This window comes from Lepidothrix coronata, unplaced genomic scaffold (assembly GCF_001604755.1).
Source record: "Lepidothrix coronata isolate B3197 unplaced genomic scaffold, Lepidothrix_coronata-1.0 Scaffold32, whole genome shotgun sequence".
In the NCBI taxonomy this organism is placed as follows: Eukaryota; Metazoa; Chordata; class Aves; order Passeriformes; family Pipridae; genus Lepidothrix; species Lepidothrix coronata.
Window position 1 is genome coordinate 4,612,300 of NW_016690212.1, and position 20,925 is coordinate 4,633,224.

The 20,925-nt window shown below is 40.2% G+C and overlaps 1 protein-coding gene and 1 long non-coding RNA gene across 2 annotated transcripts in view; one reads left to right on the forward strand and one right to left on the reverse strand.

Moving 5' to 3' along the window:
• Nucleotides 1-8,085, reverse strand: part of PRKAR2B (protein kinase cAMP-dependent type II regulatory subunit beta) — an 84,814-nt gene extending 76,729 nt beyond the window's left edge. The window contains exon 1 of the mRNA XM_017811585.1: nucleotides 7,616-8,085. Coding sequence (XP_017667074.1) covers nucleotides 7,616-7,937 — 322 coding nt within the window. The 5' untranslated portion in view covers nucleotides 7,938-8,085. The remainder of the gene's footprint in view (nucleotides 1-7,615) is intronic.
• A 302-nt stretch (nucleotides 8,086-8,387) lies between these two features.
• Nucleotides 8,388-13,963, forward strand: LOC108495574. The gene is made up of 3 exons (XR_001874169.1): nucleotides 8,388-8,482; nucleotides 10,850-10,954; nucleotides 11,947-13,963. It is a non-coding gene; the product is annotated as an uncharacterized LOC108495574 (long non-coding RNA).
• The last annotated feature ends 6,962 nt before the right edge of the window (nucleotides 13,964-20,925 follow it).

Sequence of the window (20,925 nt, forward strand, 5' to 3'; positions counted from 1 at the left end):
TTTAAAATGCTGAATAAGGCACTGGACATTTGATTAATATCATCTTTTTAATGTAACCCCAAAACTGTATGTCTCTTGGGTTACTTGCTGCATCAATTTAAATCTGGATTCATGTATTACACTGCCTAGAGACTGCAAATAGAAATTCTGTTTGAGTACTTCTGCTATTTTTATAACCAAATGCACAAAAACTTGAAACGGAGCTCTTCAAATATTTAAATGAAAACCCAAATTGACAAACATGATGATTTTCTTCAAGGAAAAATACAATACCAGACAATCAGAAAAGTAAAAAATGAAGAGAAAACAAAGGGACAAAAAGCCAAATTTCATCCTTTTCAAAAACTTTTGTTTAGTACTATGAATGAAAACTGATCTACAGACCAAAAAAACACATTCGATAAAGATTAAATAAAAATTAAATAAATAAATAAAACAACCAAGTTTGTAATTACTTGTCAGGATCAAAATTCACAGTAAGAACATCCTGTTCAGTTCCATGCAGTAAACAGGTTATCTGTCATTCCTAATCAGCACATGAAAGGGTTAGAAAGAGTTCCCTGAAAGGTTTTCAGCATAAAAGCTCTATATAAAGCTATCTAGGGTTATCTGTATCATCACCCAATGTCCCAAAGAAAAGGGGGAAAAAAGTATACATTTCCTTTAGAATTTTCATAAGACTGCTTTCAAACAATACCATACTTGATGGATGTGTATGGCAATACCTATTTACAGATGAATATATTTCTTTTAACAGGGTTACCTGGCATGTAGTAACTCTCACATATATATATATGGACTTCATCTTTTATGCATCCACATCAATATACCAACATACGACATAAAAAAGACCATGTGATAAATGTATCAACCCTAGTAAGATCACCTCTTCTTCTTCTTCATTTATGTCAAGACCTATTCCAGCAGCAGAGAACACTGAGCCATTTTAAATGGCTCCTTTTCTCAAACTCCTCTCTCTCCTTCATTCACTTTTTAAAAATCACTTACCTTTTTAAAGCACAGAACTTCTGTATAATTACACTCGCAGCTCATAATAGGAGCTCAAACCTGGAGTGGGAATAGTTTCTCTACAGCGTGACTTTAAAGCATTTCCATTAAAATAACAGTTGATGAATAACCATTGTAATTTGTACTAAGCACTAAAGAAAGGGACATTTCACCATGTTTGTTATGCACTGTTCAATATTTAATTTTTCCATCAGCACTAAAACCATGTTAACTCTCTATGACGACTGCAGCTGCACTGATGTGTCTATCAACTTTCTTGATGATGACCACCACTGTTATCTTTTGAAACAGAAAATGGTTGAATACAGTCTGGATTCTCATGAAAAACTTAAGTTGAAACTTGTGCTAGAATACAAGTGTTACAAGGCTCCAGACATAGTAATAGCACAGATAACCACATCAAAATATTTAAAATATCTCTCAGCATCAAATGACCAACTTCACATCTGTACAATTCACTGACCACTACTTTTAGTTAAGTTTGCATTTATGTTCTTCTGAAATACATCTGTAAGCCAAACAGAATTTCAATAGAAAATTCAGGACATAAATTTGGGATCTCTTCTACATGAGGAAAGCAGGGTAGAGAAAACAAGAGCAGAGAATTTAATATGTTCTCTCAGTCACATGTGCTGTCTATTCTTTTACCTTTCTCCTCTTACTTCACTTCTGCCTCTCCTTCCTCTTGTTTTTACCTTTGCACTTTCCTTACCACACACTGAGTCCTATTCTACTTCTATGTCCTCCTTCCACCTTGCCCTCTTGTTTCTTTCATAACTATTCCAACAAATGAAATTTCCCAATCTAGAGGTCATCTTTGATATTGGAATGCCAGAAGCAGAATAGAAGCCCGTACCTTGACTAATCTGTACCTTGTGACCTAAATGTGTGATTTCCAAACCATATGTTCCAGATTTACAGGAGCAGCTAAGGCCAGTTAGTCTGCAGAGATTTGACTATTTCAGGTAGATTTCCCTCAGATGAGAGATAGATGATGGATAGAACTAGCAAACATAATGAAATATTTTTGTGTAACAGATTTCGGATAAACCCCAAGTTCTATACGCATTTAACCAAGCTTAACCTCCTGACAGATGCATGAAGTACCTCTGTTCAGGTTACAAACACTAGGCCATTACGTTGTAGGAGTACATTCTAAAAACAGGCAGTTTCTTAATGTCCAGAGATGTATCTTTATTCTGTTCACTAAGCAGGGGAAAAAAATAATTGCTTTTCCATTCATGTAAACAGATAAACAGGAGTAAACACAGGGAACAAAGAATGCAAGGTTTCTTTGGGAAACTGAACCAAAGTCAGCAAGTGACACAATACTCCCAGAGCATTCCTGAGTAAGCCAGTTTTCCTTTAAAACAGACATGATACATGCAAGAAACCGAGTGTAGGTGTGCAAATGTTAGTACTGACACTGTTTATACCTTATAATTCATAATGCAATCATTACAAACCCATGCCAAAAAATTTTCTGTCTTCCTATGCTTACTGAATTAATGCTTTTTCCAAGCTGAACAGTCAGCCAAAATCAGTTTCAAGTTGTTTCTTTACAGAAAAAGAAGCTGGAGACAAATTCAAATATTTTTGGTATCGTTCTACTACTTTTCTGTCCTTAGGTCTTTGGAATTTTCTCCTGCTTCTCTTCTATACACAAACTTTAACGAAGTATTAGAGATCAGAGACACCTTCACTTATGCATGCTTTGTTTTGAGCAGGTATGCACAAATACTTTTGAGTGGAGGCTGCTATCATTTCAACTAAACTATTAATACAAATATACTTTTTTTTAAAAAGTTATTAGCAAAATATGCTTTTCATCTACAATCACAAATATATGCACATCTGAGAGGGAAACATACTCCTTACTACAAAAACTACTAAATGTTATGTATTGCAAGTTCACATTTCTAGTTGCTTATAATTTTGTCAAACTAAATTTTTGGACTACAAATCTCTCAATCTGAAAAAAACACCTGCATCAGATTAAGGGATTAAAAAAAAAAAACACAACTGCCAACTTGCTCAGGTTTACTTTCTAAAATAACTGTTAGCAGAAAGAAAATATTTTAGTTTGCTCCTGTCAAAATTACTGGAAACCTTTATTTAAAAAAGCTGCATTATTCTGAGAATTTACAACAAGCATTGAAAGCTTTGTGGTTTTGTGACTGTACATTACTGAAGAGCAGCAAGAAGCCAACACCTGACCACCAGGGTCCACTGCACCAGCAAGATACCCACTCATGCACCTGGAATTCTTTGCCCTTCCAGAAGCTATCTTCTTCCCAAACACTCATCCTGAATGGTCTCTTTACACACATTATGCTCTGGCTGACAGCAGGCATAGTCTGGAAAAGTGCAAGGAGATACAGCCCAAAGCCTTGCCAAGGAATGCACCAACAATGCCGTGCTCACACACTCGCAAGGCTCTTGCCTGTGGTTGGAAACTTGCCTCTCCTAAATTGCATCCATAGTAAGGCTGCTCCAACCTGGGTCCAATTAGGTTTGTCCTTATAACCATACAAATAATGCTTTATGTCTTTTTGTATATCAAAAGAGTGACTGTAGAAATTATTAGAACTTCATTTCTAAATTTGGCTAAGCGCATAATAAATAGTAATGCTTTCAGCCACCACTCATCATAGCCCAGATTTTAATTTGAATATACACATTTTTAAGAAATTCACATTTTTCTATACGGTCCCAGATTTAATGATATCCTTCTACAACCTATAGATATATTTTTATCTTCCCCTTGCTCTTATTTATCCCTTCCACTGCTCTAATCTACCCATTATCTACGCATTACAGACCCGCAGGAAAGTTACAAACTAATCAGAGCTTTCTGATTTTCTTTAATTTCGGGAAGAAAACTGTAAATTAGCTTAACTGTACTGGAGAAGTACCATTTATCATCACAAAGCTGGCATGAATGTGGTTGTGTGCAGAGTCTTCTTTGATGCCCTGGTTGCTACAATTTACTTATTTTTTCAAAATTTCTATGAACAGTACATAGGTAAAGCAATTCCAACTGAATAAAGGAACTAAAATAAAGACACACCTTTAAAATGGGTATTGTAAGCTAGAATATGTTTTACCTAAGCAGTGATTTCATATCATTTAGGCACAAACAGTGGGTTAAACCAAGATACATACTTGCATTTCCTAGCTCAAGTTTTCAAAGAAGGGATTCAAAGCAACCAACACACCAACAGAAGCACACGGGGGAGGAGAGGGACAGCTGTAGTATTTTCCTGTTAAAATACATCACTATCTCAGAAAGACACCAAAACAAACCAAAGTAAAACAAAACAAAATAAAAATAAACATAAGCTACATGATGCCAAATGGTAAATAAAGCACGGCAATTTTTGACTTTAAAGAACAGCATTGTTACCTCTAAAAACTCCTCTACTAATTCATATTAAGGCAAGATGAAATACAAATTTTTAGCTATGGCAAATACTTTAAAACAGCTGCTACAAATGTCATGGGTTATTACTCATCAGAATAAGTCTCAAATCAACATATAAGTGGTAATGTCAAAAGTATAGTCATTGTAAAAGAACAAATGTTTTACCGAGCATTTTCAAATTTTGCAGACACAAAATCTTAATATGCACTTCAAACCTGCAAAAAGTTAGAAGAATTTTCTAAAAAGGGGCTCATTTTTATGTATATGTCTGTCCTATTCAATACAGTAATTGCTACTAGTATTAGTAGGAATTAGTTGTTGTCACTGATTAATGCTAATACATCCACATAGGACAATTAAATATATCTTTTTTAAAAACCAACCAACAAATCAACTAGAGACCTAAAAACATTCCCAAATTAAACAGTGTGTTCCAAAGGGGATAATCTAAATGCTCTGAACCTGAAGAATGTAATTTCAGAGGTCACCTTAACTCCAGGTGCCAATTCAAAATTATGACATCAGTACAACAAAGCTCTCCCTCCAGACAAGGTAACTGCTTCTACCTTTATGTGATTGTCTGTAACTGATGTAAAGGATGCAGCAGAGACCTGAACAGAGTTTAATTCAAAGTTCACATATGACTCTTAATCCCAAGTACAGCTTTTTTTTTCTTTTTCACACAGCTTATGCCTCAGCTTATCATTTCTGAAACAGGATAATGCTGATGTAACTTCCACAATACATTTCAAGGACAAAACTAATACTGACAAAGAGTTCAACTGCAGGGTTTTTGGGTATTTAGAAACATTTGATGAGGAAAAAAAAAAGGTTGGAGACAACAGCATTTACAATGAGCTCTCAACAACGTTCTGTTTGAATTAATAAAGGAATACTCTCAGTCTGACATTTCAAGTGTACTGCTTTAGCAAAGAAAAGATACCACCACCAGGTCTGAGCTCCTTCCCAGAGGTTTTCATTTTACATTTGCTCATCAACTTTTCCAATTTGTTGTCCTCTCCTAAGAAAGCAGTATGCAAACAGGACAAATTGACTGTACAGAAGCAGTTTGATTATTCATAAAGACAAAAGAAAAACACATCCCCCAAACTTAAGTTCAAGAATTGTTACTTAGAGAAACAGAGAGCAAAAGCATAAAAGAAATATGCTTTAAAATTGGTATTTAAACACATTAAAAATTATTTGAGTACAAGCCTTTATGCCTTCAGTTATTAACAAAAGGCTTAGTGAATGCATTGCTATGTTACCTTAGAAGAATATATTAGGGAAGACATAAAATCTGAATTTAAAATACACACTTCTGCACAATACACACATACACAAGCACATCATTAGTAATAATTTCCTATAATTTACTTATTATTAACCTTCCATATGGTTTCACAAATATTTTCATTTTTTGTTACTTTAATCAATAATTAATGAAATTGACAAATTACAGGCCATAATACAATTTAACTTTCAAAATATATTAAAAATGTGACCTTTTAAAGGGTTTTTGTCAAATAAGTAAACAAACTAGGTAAACTAAGAGATTCTAACATGTCCCTTAATAAGAATATTGACAATAATGGCTTTCCCTCTTCACAATCACAACAAAAAGACTATTAAGAGAATCGTGATTACAGGTATTTGTTAGCAAGCTTCTTAAAACACCCTGCAAAGTTTTACATATGTAACACATACATGCTAATAAATCAAGCTACATTTATGCACTTCCCTCCATACAACATTCCAGTTCTCCATTTACTAGCGAGTCTCTGTAATCATAATTAACATCTGAAACCCAGGTCCTGTGTTAGTGAATTAAGATAATTTTGTTCTTCCCCATTATCACCATTTCAGTTTTCAAAGACAGCAAATTTTCAGATTTTTGCTAATCTCACGTAATCAGCATTAGAGTTTAAAATTACCCCATAAATCTGCAGAACCTGATTGACAGATTCAAATTCTCATTAAATACACATGGCAGAGCTGCAAATAACAGATGAAAAGAATGGTGACTATCTTAAGGTGTAACATGAAGCATTTTGAAAACTTACCCAGTTCTTAAACATCTATTTGTTTATCTACATTTCCTGGTAAAATGCTCAGAAGATATCTTTTTAAAAACTGCACTGATATGCAATTAGCAAACATCTCACTTCTGTACTCTGCTAAGTAAATCTACCTCCAGCATGACCCGGAGGGACGAATGCTTTGATGAGATACACTTCAATTTCAGCTATTCTTAAAAAAAAAAAAAAGATAAAAGATACTTGGACACCGCCTCTTCCCTCATTGACTGGCTTCTCAGCATCTAGCGGTACTGACTGACCCTTCAGTCAGCCTGCTCGTGACAAAAAGATGAAGCATTATACACCCTTCGGAGACAGCTACCACCCGTCCCATAACCCACAGCAGCCGATGGATCGACATGGTCTCTAAATAAAGCCTGTCAGCCACACAAAGATAAGGTGCAGAGAGGTGTTACCCTCAAACACAAAGATACTGCACATGTTTTATGCTGTCACAACCACGCTTGCTCCACAGGCCCTTCTACATGCAGAATATTTCATCTTGGCTTTCAGGAAGAAACTGTTTTAAATTGTGCTCTACTTTTTAAAACACATATAAGTACGCCTACGTAAAATGCTTAATAAAGCGCGTTAAAACAGTAACATGACCATGAGAGGTGTTTTCTAAGGCAGAGTTACCACTGCACTAATTACAGAACGGAGATTTGCTCTCTTCTGCTCTTACGAAAAGGAAATACAGAGATCTTTGTCAGGGTTATCACAGGCTCATGCACTACAAGAGATAGAGCTGGTGATACCTGTGTGCCCAGCATCCAGCACCGCCGAACAACAGGGGGAAACCCGGGAGGTTAAAGTTTGCCGCGGGATACGGGAAATCTCCCGCGGGCTCCGCCGTTTGGCGTCAGCGCGGGCGGGAGGTGCCCGCGGTGCCGCCGCTGCCCGTGCCCGCTCACCGAGCCCACCCCCGCACGGCCGCCGGGGCTGGGGCTGCCCGGGGGCCGCTCCTGGCACAGCGAGCGGCCCATGGCCGGGACCCTCTTCCCTGCCCGGCCGCTCACCTGAGCCCGGGGGCTGCAGGAGCCCCCCGCCCTCCCACCCGCCCGGCGAGGCGGGGGAGCCTTACCCGGGAACTGCTGCGGCGGCGGCGGCGGCGGCGGCTGCTCGTCCTCGCCGCTCTCGGAGTCGGTCTGCATGGGCTCCTCGGCGAAGTTGACCCCGCGGGCGTCGGGGGGAGCCCGGCGCTGGCTGCCCCTGTCATGGCCGGTGCCCGCCTTGCGACCGCTCGGCTCCTTCTCCGCTGCCGCCTTGGCCGCCGCCGCCTCCTCCTTGAGGCGCCCGAAGTACTGGAGGGCGAACTCCAGCAGGTCCCCGGGCTGGCTCCGCAGCACCTCCACCGTGAAGCCCTGCAGCAGCTCCGTCAGCCCCGCCGGGATGGAGATGCTCATGCCGGGGCCGGCCGGGGGGGCGCAGCCCGGCCGGGAAGGGGGAGGGAGAGGGGAAGGGGAGAGGAGAAGGAGGAGGAAGAGGAGGAGGGAGGGAGAGCCCGGGGCCGGGGGTCGGCGGCCCGGGGACGAGGCGCGCCCGGCGGATCGCCCGTGGGCAGCGGGAAGGGGCGGGTGGCGGCGGCGCAGGTGGGAGCGGGCGGGGGGCGGACCCGCGGGGGGCAGCGGCTCTCGCAGCCTCGGCGGCGGCGGCGCCTCCTCCCCCCGCGCCGGGGGAACCTCGCGCACATGTGACCCGGGAAACCATGACAACCTCCCGCCGGGGACTGCGGCCGCCGCGCCCCGCCCGCGCCGCCGCGGGGAGCCGGGCCCGCGGCCCCGACCGGCGGCAGGGAGGGCAGGGCAGGGCGGCCGCCGGCATCTCCCCACCCCCGGGATGACCTCCCGCCGCCCGCCCCGCCGGGCACCGCGGCCTCCCGGCACCCCGGGGCTCCCGGGCTTTGGGCGCCTTCTCCCTGCGGGGAGGTCCAGGCATCCAGGGATTCCTGGTGAGCGGACGTGTCCCCGCTCAGGGAAGGACCGCAGTGCAAGTAGCGTTTCATAGCTGGTTCCTGCTCTGCTTTTTCGCAGCCATGCACCACCTTAAAGCTGTTCTCCACATAATATAGACGAATATAAATAGACAGCACATCTATGCATATGAATGATGTGGAGAGTGAGAGGGGTGATGTGCTAGCAAACGCATCCTGTTTGTCAGCTGGTTGTCTAAGGTCCATGAAAAAATTAGCTGGAGAAAGAAACAATTGTTAGAAAAAGGGGGGGAAAGTCCAATTTAAACACTGCCGAGTGCCAATGCTAAGCATAAACACTCTACCAAGCCACGCTGCAGAGACACTTAGCACAGCGGTAAGTGGGTGCTGCTTGTCATCACCAGGAAGCTTAAATGTTTTATGTAGAGTAAGTAGCAATTATGGGTGCCATGTTTTCCGAGGCTTCACTAAATGCTTCTTGAAAGTGAGATCTGTGGAATGCATGAAAACTGCATCACCCCCTGGTTTGGAATCACCCCTAAATATTGACCAACGTTTTGGGGTTCCAGAAATATCTGTTGGAGTCTTCTGTTTAGCACACCAAGGAAATTAACTGCTAAAACGTCTAAGGTTGAGACTACTTGGCTGTTTAAAAATTTATTTCAGTTAACATTAAGCATTACTCAAATTGCCTTGAAATATACTTCATGAGGGCGTAGGGTAAGATAAGCAGTCAAAATGTGAGTTTGTAGTAGCAAAATACTGAAAGACTTGACCTCAAGAAAATATGACAGCAAAATACAGTAATCCCTACAACGTTTTTCACACAGATAGGTATCTCAAAGCCAGTTTTAAATTTAATTAGTTTCCAGGTGGAACCCAATGCCTGTAGCGTATGCCTTTTCAAATAGAGCTTTGTTCACAAGTCAGGTCTTCAAAGTAGATAGACCAGTTGAATTAGTGAAGTGAGTGAACCATGCCAGTATTGGTGATATTGCTGCCCTGCAGCAGGCAAGAAACACCTCTGCCAGTCGAGCTGTGGAATACCTTTGAGCAACATCTTGTGGCTTCATTTCACCCTGCAGGAAAAGCCTACAGCTAGCCATTATAAAGTACTTATTTGAAGTTAAATTCACTGATGTTTAGCACTGTCCAGCCTGAGGACCATCTTCAAGTTCAAGCTAAGTCATCTTGGGGCAGATCACGAGTGCTCTCTGGGCTGCAGAAGGTTGCTCCATCAGCAGGCTCTAAGAATTGCTACAGCGTCCAGGGGGCTCCCAGCACACCCCCACTTCTTGCCATGCCCCAGTGCTGGCATGCCCTGACCACAGCTGCCTGTACAAAGCTCTTCTGGTGCAGCAACTAGCCACACACATTACAGTGGCTGAGGTTGAAGTGCAGCAGGAGAGCTGACATCTGTACTTTACAGACAGGTGCATACTGTAGTCACTCTAGAGGGTGGTTTAGATAGAAATGTCAGATTGGCTCATTTACAAGTTTAGGAGCTTAAAAACCTTCTCACACCACCGAGAGGGCTAATCTGTTTGTGACCAGGTTCAGAGATACCTAAGCTTTGAGGAAACTCCCAAGAAGGGAAATGTTAGTAATTAGTGTCTTCTAGACACTAGGTGTTCTGTGAGCATATAATATTCCGTTTATTGGAGTCTTCCGGGACTAAAAAGGTTGTCATCCCTGACATTTTTTCTTAGCCAGACAGGGCACTCTATTCTTCTAGGAATTTACCAGCAGCATAGTGCCTTTTACCGTCTAATCAAGGACTCCCCTAGCTTTGCCAGAGCCTCCCATCCTCCCAGACGTGAAAGGAGATTGTTTCTCTGAGGACTTCCTGAAGAGCTAGCCTTTGATGTTTTTATGCAAAGCTGGGATAATTTGAATAAGAGATTCCTAAGTGGCAGCACTCTAAAGAATGCTTCTTTTAAAAAATTTTTTCAAAACAGCCTAAAACATTTGTGTCTAGTGAAACTTGAGTTTTGTGTATCTCAAAGGATGGCAGTGAACTTTGTAGTTCAAGTTAGTGTCATCTGGTTTCCTTAGATACTTTCTGTTCCAAGGATCTTGCATTGATATTTAAATTGCTTTTAAATCCACATAAGGAGGACAGCTGTTGAAAAAATGTGTTATGTCTAGCAGAGTGAACAGTTAGATAATGAGAGTATCGTATTGGTTCACACCTCTCAGATGAGTTTTATTAGTTGCCACTAATTTTTATATGTCATTCTAGTTCAGCTGTAAATATCTTCTTGAAATGAAAGAGAATATAAAACCTTCAAAAATCCATCTGTACTGAAAAAAATTGGACAGAACATTCCCCTCACAATTCTCAAGGAAAGAACCTAAAGACTTTGTTGTCTTCTTTCCTCCTAGCCAACAGATGCACTCTTCATAACACACTGCTTACCAGTTTTGCATGTCACTCTGTCCCTTCACCTGGTTCAAGGCTGTGAAAAACTAGAAGACTAGAGCTAACAGGTGAGAAATAACAAGCACTGTGTCTCCCACAGGACAATTCCAGTATGCCTCAGAGCAGTGGTTGACTGCTCTGTCAGAGATCAGAGAATGAGATCTTTTCTGATCACACAGAGGACAATAAACAGAGTGCAGAAGGAAAGACTGTCAGACTTCCAGGCCTTGTCTTTACCAGGGTAAATGCAAACTTGGTAAATTCAGTAAACCTAAGCTAACAAAGTCCATCCTACAACCAAATACAAGCATTTTTTTCCTGCCAGAGGTCAATGTTTTGCCTTATAGGAACATTCTTTTCCAGTCCTTACAGACATGCTCCCAAACAGCGACTTGCAGCCTGCAATGCAGTAGGTGCCATACAGAGGGGGCAGAAGTGTGCACTTAACATCGTGAGTGTAAGCCTGCATAAAGCCCTTTCTGTCTTATGGAAAGTAACTTTAGCAAGCACTCTATATACTCAAGTGGAGTACAGGCTTTTAAACCCTGCTCTTAGTTACCTTGTTCCAGGCAAGAGGGACTAGTAACTCCCAATTGCGGTTCTCGATGGAAAGAGTTTATACTGTACTTGAGAAAATATAGGACAAAATTTGGCCCTATACCTATTACAGCATAGTAGCAAAAGACCGACATTTGCTTTTGGGAGATGTTACTCTATGTATTTCCTGTGTTTTAAAAATCATTTTGTGTTATCTTAAATCTTTTGTCCAGGCTTTTGAAATTTCAAATGCCAGATGCACTTTGCATACTGCATGACTAAAAGGTGCTGCTGAGAATGCATCTGCAAATCCCTTCATGCTTTATATTTACTTCAAAATCCATTTAGCTATATGGCAATATTTTTTCTTGCTGGCTCTTGATCAAGCAATAGCTGGATTGTAAGTTTTGAACAACCACAGTTCATAAGAATAATTATGTACCAATTTCTGATCTTCCAAAATACCTTTAAAATGTTACATGTATTGACTTTCCTTCTTTAATTTTTTTTTCCTCTCTTTCAGCTCCTGCTGGCTTACTAGGCAAATCTGGCTCACACAATTTTTTTACTAACTGTTTTCAATGGCAGTCATTCAGCCACGGATTTTCCAGCAATAACAAGACTTGCAGTTGTGCAGATTCATAGTTTCCTACTTTTCTCCTTAGAATGATGTGTCACTGTTATTATATTACAAAATCCATTGCCAAACCCAAATCTATATATCAGAAAAATGTTCAGTTCTACCAACAGTATAAGAAACTAGTGCCTGTAATGCATTAATCAAATTTGAACATATTCCTCATAATTCTTCCTTCAACTGAATCTCCTGTTCTCCATATAATACCTTTATTCTGCCTGTGCCTATTGTTCTACAGATTCAAAATACTTAACTCTTCCTCTGCCTAATGTAAATCTAGAATGGCAAGAACCAAGTAGCCACTTACATACTCAAGTAAAATTGTTATTTATGCCAATAAAGGTCTTTCCTGAGCAAACAGAAAGGCAAAGTTCAAAACCTGGATGGAAGGAATTCAAATCAGGAAACAGAATAGTGGCAAAGCAGTGTTAATGAAATAGCCCCTGCCATTTTCGGTACCAATGCACAATGAGTTTAAGCAGATATATGGTTTGAGGAGTTTCCCACACAAAATGTCACCTGCTAAACCTTGAACGAGTGTTACTTTCCTCTCCTTTGTTTCACCTTTTTAGCACTTGTATGCCTATGCAGTCAGTGAAATTAAATGCTTGATAGAGCTGAGATGAGTCATCATGCTGTCAGGGAGAAAAGAGCAGAAATCATGGCTCAGGAGGAGGAGTATCAGCAATTCAAATTCAGGTTGTCTTATGTTGGTCATGAAACCAAGTCTTCCAACAACCTCATCTACTGAGATAATACGTTCAGAAGAACTGCTGAGTATCACGTCTTCTGACATCAAGTCCCTTACTTTTCCACTCACCTTAGTTCTTTTTAACCTCAAACTGGATTTTCGAGAAGCATGAGTTTTGTGACTTATTGCAAACTCTGCTTACATCTGTTATTATTCAGTAAATGAACAGCTGTTGATTTCCGTTGAAATCTGTTGTTTGTGGTCCTTGATATTCAGAAACTACTGGATACTGTCTCTTAGAAAATTGGTCCTTTTTATGTGGGCACTCATTTTAGGCACTCATAATCACCTGTAATTTCAGAAAAATGTTAGTAGAATTTTTAAAGACAATATAGTCAGTGCTGAATTTGGGATTAAAAGTAAACCTTCCCATTTTAAAAACAACAAAATAAAATGACAATGTAGATATAGTAGACTTCAGCTATTTTGAGGATCTTATTTCATTGATGTCCTACTGCTTTTATAAAAATGGCATTATACACTGTGAAGACAACCTGTTAAATGGCTAACAGAGACATCTCTCCAAGTAGTTGACAACAGAAAATCATCAGATGGAGAAGTTCCCCAGGAACTGACAGTAGGCTGCTTCTGTTAACACCTCCTGTAATCACACAGGAGCAAGCAGAAATGTTGCTGATATAATTTCCAGATGACACAAAACCCAGTAAAAATGGTCATGTCAGTGAGCTCAGGAAAGCATGGAGTGATCTGGGTGACTTGTCCATTTAAAGAAAATCTTTCTTTACACAGCTACATGTTAAGTCATTGACTTCAGAAGAAAGAGTGCAAGATGTTTTTACAGACTGGAAAGACTTTATCTTGGAAAGCAGTGCTTCTAAAAGGGTTTGGGGATCAAAACGGAGAAACAGCTCAACTTCAATTTCCAGAATAATTCTGTAGAGAAAGGGGCTAATGAGATTCTTGCTTATTTCAAGAGGGAGACCAAAAATAGGAATTGGGAGTCTTCCCTCTGTAAAGCACTCCTGAGACCAGTAAAAAAAAAATTACAGATTTGGTGTTCATGTGTTCAAAAGGATATGGATAAATAGGAGAGGTGCAGAAAAGAGACACAGGAATTATTCATAAGCTGCAGGAAATGCCTTGAAGTGAAAAGACTGTGAGAGTTCACAGCCTTTATCTAAACACTTTTTGCTATGCTCGGTAGAAGAGGCTTATACGATCTGTTATGAAGGACATCAGTCTCGATACTCTAATAGCACCTTTAAGAAAAAGAATAGTGTCAGCCTTGCCTATCAGAAATGGCTCAGTGTCTTCTCTTGGAAAGTCAAACTCTTTCATGTCACTAGAGGAACAAATAAATATCCTAAAACATGCAGTAGTTCTTAGATCTTACAAAATACGATGCAATAGTTAGAAAATCATAGTACAAATCTGTTTTTAAAAACCTACAGTCACCCCCATGGATGCTTGGGTATTATTTAAATGAAAAAGTGAATGGATAGTTTTGTTTAATTTTCCCTTGATGGAGCTGGGGAATCCAGTTATTTTTGAAAAATTAACTTTCTCCCTGCCTCTTCTCCTCCTATTAGTCCCGAGCTTAGGTATGGCACCTTCAGATCATCTACTTTGTGGCAAAAACAGTGAACAAAGGAGTAGAAATAGCTGTTGGACGAAGAACAACCCTACGATTCCATGCCTTGCATTTCTCATTAACTGTCAATGTTCCACAAAAACAAAAAAACCCAACTCATTATGAGAGTTAACTCAAGTTTCTTGGTAGCTAATTTCCAAAAGGAGCTGTGGAGTCTCTCCTTCTAAATGATGTCTTCTAGGAAAGAGGCAACTTTTTCAGTGGACATTAACTATTGGGCTTTTGGTTTGGATTGTTTTTTGGTTTTGTAGGTTTGGGTTTGATTGTCTGGGGTTGTTTTGGTTTGTCTGTTTTGTTGGGTTTTGGTGTGGTTTTTATTTTCCTGATAGATTTAATTGTTACTCATTATTTTCTTGAAGAAGTAATTATTTATTCTTGGCAAGAGGAATAAAGCATATGCATAAATATTGGTTAAAGAGGACAAATAAGCACCAGCTGAAATATTTTCTTTAGTTTAAACCTTAATGCAGCAGTAATGTTCCTACAGGCTTTTGTCCTGGTGAAAACTGAGAATAGCATCAGTGAGTAAAACCACCATTCTGACCCTAATGTGTTTCTCAATTTGAGTGTCTCTGCTCACTTATAAACAGCTTGGGTTGGGTAACTATGCACGTTGGACTGTATGACAGGCACTTCAGTGTGTTAAAGGCATCAGACAAAATGGGTTCAGGTATTGCCTAGTCTGCAAGAAAAGATTGTGCTTCTAGTTTGAAGAGCTACAATTGAGAGAAGAACCTTGTTTCAAACCAGCAGACCTCAAAGGACAAATGTGGATGTATCAGAGCTGTGCACTGGAGCGCCAAGTCTCCAGTTTGTCTCAGAATGGTTTGTTTATATGAACTTGTAGATGTGCATTTGATTAAAAATAATCTAAATGTAATGACCTTTACAGATCCTGGAACAGAAGCACTGGTTTTTTGTCTCTCATATATGTGTGTGCATGTATAAATAAATACACACACATTTGTCTGTATATGACACTACTGTTTCTATTTTGGCAGAACCTAAAGACTCCATCATATTAATCTCTCTATGAACGCAGTGTAAGTATCTTAACTCAGCTGACTTGCAGTGAATTGAGACTCGCTATTTAATGTAGACTAATGGATCATCAAAGAAAGTGTGTGATTATTTTTATACTTTTATAAAAACCAGAAATATTTATATTTTTAAAGTAAAATTCATAATTGCACCACCCTTTCAATATTCCAACTTTAGCCCCAGGAGTGGAATATAAACAGTGCCAGACATTCATTCCCATGAGTTTTTCATCGTTTTTTTCGACACAGTCTATTTTTATTCAGTTCTATGGGAAATGCACACACTGTGTGCAATTGCCAGAATGTGATTTCTCAATGCCCCTTATTTATTTCGAATTGGCTTTTTTCAGATTCAAGTACTTTTGCAACAGCACTTTTTCACGTTTTATCATGTAAGTGCTCCTTGTTTATACTAAACCCATTTGCTGAGGACAATGGTTACATATGTGGAGCTGAAAGGCCAGCCACATAAGTTAGCAGAAGCCTCCCACAACGGCTGTAAGAGTTGGTTCTTCTTCCTTCTTCAGGGTCTGCCATTATTCATGTCCACTCCACCTAAAGGCTTCAGGGCAGAATTTTTGCTTTATTCAGATTCTGCTGCGTGTATCTGACTCCAGCAGTTGTTGGGAAGATGGGGATGGTCTGCTGAAATCCCTCCCTCTCTGTCTACATTGCAGGGCAGTTTGGAGGCTGCTCAAATTCATACCAGAGTAATCAGTGGGAATCATCCATGAGCTGGGGCTAGCCAGAACACAGCAAGCTTCAGTTTGATTTACAACATAACCATTGCATAAGGAGCTATGAAGAGGTTCGAACTGATAATGTACAAGAGAACAGATTTGGCTGTGGAATCTGCCCCAAAAGGACAACTTACCTACATGAGGACATGGTACTTAGTCAACATATCCACTAAAATTTGTATGGTGCTTTCCAGGTCAGTATGATTTTCTGCACTGAGATCACTTTCACTTCATGGATTTTTTTCTCTCATTTACTTTAAGAGTTCATTTTTGTGTCAAAATCAATCTGACAATGTCCTTACATCCATACAACCATCCTGGTTAGATCACTACCTTAAGGCCTAGTCAAGGACTATTGTATTCAGAGAGAGTTGAGGTTCCAGCATAGCCCTTTATAAAGTGCCCCAGACACTTCTGCATATAAATAGGGCACCACTGAAGAAGACCTTTCCCAAAGTCCCTTGCAGGGCTGTGTAAAGGACATTTTAATACTTGCCCCAACCCCAACTCGTCTGCACTATGGCACCACAGAACCTGCACCATAACATTCTGCATAAACGCCCTACCCTTATCTCCCAGCCTTCTCCAGCAAAGCCTTCGAACAAATAGGGAAAGGAAGAAATGTGGTCCTGAGGCCAGATATTTTGGTCAGTAGTCCTTCCTACTTCTGCTATCTGCCTCGATATCTGCCTGGTAGTTTAAATATGAGCTTGTTCCTGTAGGTTTGGCCTCAATGCTTGCAGAGAGGGTTGGTAACCCCTCGTAACACACATAACAAGGATGCCTCCCTTGCCCTGTGGATTTCATCGTCATCCTTCTGCCATCTAGATGATGGCACAGCTTCTTTGTCCGCTGGGACTTGGACCAGAAGCAGATGGGTTTGGTAGCAGCTGGCAAGGCACACGGACTACCAAGGTGCAGGAAGGTGAGAAGGTTCATTACTATATATTGCTGTGGCAATGAGTCAGGAAAAAAGACTATGCAAGGTTACAGTTGATACATATTTTCCTTAACAAGTCTCTTTAACTGATACCATTGCCTAGGCCTTTTAACTCACAAAGGCACCAGTTTACTATCTTTTGCACAGTTTACTATCTTTTGCAAACTTGCTGAGGCTGCACTCTGTCCCACCACCCAGGTCATTAACAGAGTGCACCCTAGTACAAGGTGACCCCTGGGATACATCACTGCTGACAGTACCCAAGTTGTTTTCAACTTGGAGAAAGTAAGGATTTTGTGCCTGGAAGGGTTTTAATTTCTGCTGCTCGAGAGATGGAGAGTTAAGAAGAGCTCTTTTAAATGTTTATGGAAGAACATATTTCGTTGGAGACAGGCTAATAAGTGCTAGAATTTATTTTGAAATGTCTACTATTTTAAAATATCTACTACTTAGTAAAGCATGAAACATTTTTTAGTTTTAAACATGTGCAGCATTTAAGATTTGGATTTTTAAAACATGTAGATATTTTAAAATTACTCCATTGTGTAAACAATTCCTTGCTTAATAATGCAATGTCTTGAAAAAAATTCTAAATAATTTAAATGATGGCTCTTATTTTCTTTTTGTGTTTCAACCATTGGCATTCCTCAGTTTAGATGTCAACATTTCTATGCCTGGAAGCTGGAGAATAAAAATAGTTGCACACTAAAAAGAGGCAGTGCTGAGGGTGAAAGGTCCTGATCTTGCAAGTTCTTGCTCATATGGAAACTCAATGGGATTACTTGGGTGAGGAGAAATTACTCCCCCAGCAGAAATTACAAAATGAGGCTGAGCTTTGCTACTAAAATGGTAATAATTCAAACATGGAAAAGATTGTTCACTCTCCAATGAAACAGGACAAGCCCGAGTGTACAAATCCATGACTTTTAAAGAACTGACCACAGCTGAAACTCATTGGAAATCTGTTTTGGAAACAGATGAGAACCTCCCGCTAAGCAGTTAGTCTGCAGTGATGTTTTAACAATTGGGATTTTTTTAGGGATTTTGTATTGAACAGCTGAGCCACAGGGATTGCAGGCCTATTTGGAAGCCAACTATGTATTCATGTCAATATTAATAATGCCTTGGGCTAGACAGAAAGCTTGAAAACTGTGTGTTAAAATAAATAAAAAGCAGTGCATTTTTGGAGTAACTTCATTCTGTGGCCTTAAAAAGAGTCTCCTTGGCAGAGTAAGATGACTTTATCCTTAAAAAAATGGTATTATATGTCAGAAATGTCTTTATTTCCTGACAGAGTAGGACAGAAAAGCCACTTTTATTCCAAGCAATTCAGCTCGTTCATATGAAACGTAAAAAGGACATCTTGAGATAAGGGTGAGTGCCTAATAGCTGTTTTCAAGACAAAGAGCACTCAGTTAAGAAACAGGGTACATGTAAGGAAGTTTTAAAGCGGAACAGCTCAAGAGAGGTTAAAGAATATAAAATAGGCTACAGAACTCTATCTCTTCTTTCACTACTCCAAGCGAAGGGGGAAAAAAATCCTCCAAAGCCATAAAACTTTTATTCTCTAGCCCTTTTCTACCTGGAGCACCACCTTCTCTGGTTCTGAGCACCTCTATGCTGATTTTCAACTGAAGTTTGTTAGAAAAGGCAGCACCCCACTTTCAGGATTCAAGGACAGCTCAGTTGGTGTGACCAAGCCCTGCATGAGGACTCTGCCACACCTGGCCAGTTTCAAAGCCATTTCTAGCAAAAGGCATTTACCATAGCGGAGGGGCCATAATTCTCAATTCCTCAAAACATCAGAGCTAATGTAATTGCAGCTACTAGTTCTCAGCCAGCAAAAGGGTACCTAAACTTCTAAATTGCTGGTCCCATTGCTCCTTGCTCCTTTTGAGACATCTCTAATTTTCCCTCTGAAAGATGATGATCCTATGAATAATTAGCTAACTTCTTAAATTGCTTCTTACCTGTTGTTTGTGGAAGATACTCCCTAGCTGTAGGTTGGAAATTTAAAAAATTCTCTAGCTCAAAGCTCTTTGCTTAGCACATATTGGTGGTTCTCTCATGAAGTTAATCAGCAATACAGAAATCCTTCCTGTTGTTCCAGTGCACTTGATTCTTCTTCTCCTCCACCTTTTCAACTGGAAAAATAATGGTTCTTTGACAATATCTAGTGTAGCTTCTTACGTGGAAAGCTCTATAGAGAGTTTTCCCTTTATGTATGTGTAGACCTAACTTCAGTCAATGCTGATTTCCTCCCTTACTTCTGGTTCTCTCTGAGCATAATTGTTTTATTTGGAATAAATCAGAGCAACTACCTTCTCCAGATCTCAGTGGTTTCCTCTGTTGTTCTCTGTCATGATCTTTTAAGTAGTTGTGTGCCTACAGACCTTTGTGCCTGGCCAGCTTTCACTGTGGGATGGAAGTCTGACATTTTATTGCTCAGAAGCATTTTTGTAAATAATCCATTTCCAGTGTAAGACTGCAACTGATTAGTTTCCTTGGGAAAAAGATCAGAAGCCCTGAAGAAATGGAAATGTCATGTTCCTGTGTTGGTTTAAAGCCTGTTCTTGGACCTTGTTGATGACCAAGTTACTAAAAACTGAACCAGTCTGTCTGAGTTTAGAGGATATAATCCATCATAAGAGATTCACAAAATTGGTTTTTTATTATTTTTTCCTGGATGAGCTCATTTTCTGAACAAAGTAAACCCATATATTACATTAAATAGGTCTCTCACCATTGTTTATTCGCAGGTCTGTTCTTTAAAGAATAAGCCTATTCCCTCTCAAATGCAGCTCATTTCTGTGACCCACTCTGACAGCTGTGACAATCTGTTTGTCACAGACCCATTGGTATATATAAATTTAGATATTAAAAGTAGCTGGAGGTGGAATAGTCTTATTTGTGGGTTTAAGACCTTAAAACATAGTGTGAAGATTCACACCTGATCAGGTTTTTTAAAAACAATGACATTACTTTTTAACTTTGCACTTCAGTGAGTTCTCTTACAAAAGTGAGTCTTACCCGGGAAAAAATACTGCCCTGGAAAGTGCCACTTATCCTCCATACAGTATCCAGTATGATTCTATGGCAGTGTGGGAACACATCAGGCTGAGGCTGGTATTGGGCAGTTTGCCATTCTGGGGCGAATTGTTTCTGGCTCGGTATCATATGCCTGAGGGTGGCATGTGTCTTCTCAGGAAGGACAAATTGCTCTCCTTCATGTTTGGCAAGCTCCTTCTGGCATGCCAAAGAAGCCTATATTTAGTACTGATACTGTTTAGCCAACAATCTGGGAAAATTGTCATGATGATGCGACTAGAGATTTACCAAGGCTGTTTTCCAAGAGCTGAAGAAGACATGGTTGAAGTGGGCTTTGAATTTCCAGCTTTGAGTCTTGTTGCTCCTATTTTCTCTGGGTACAGTACATCCTGCTCCCATCCTGCAAGCCTGCAGTGTTGCAGCTTGAACTAGAGCTCATTTACTCTGATTTGGCATTGGTGGGATTCCTACAAAGCTGGCTATTTTGATATACAGCTTGGTATCCAAAATTTTGCTCTCCATGTTCTGTTGAATCTTGGCTGCAGCTGCCTCCTTTCCTGCTATCCCAGTGACATGTTCTGTCCTGGCTACCTAAAGCTCATTTGCTCCCAGGTGTGCTGAAGGCAGAGATCCAGAGAGCAGCAGCAACTGTTCTCATCAAAACCCTCTTTGCCTGTTATCTGCAATGGGCACGTGACTTATGTACAATTCAAAAAGCTCCTGAGATCAAAGGC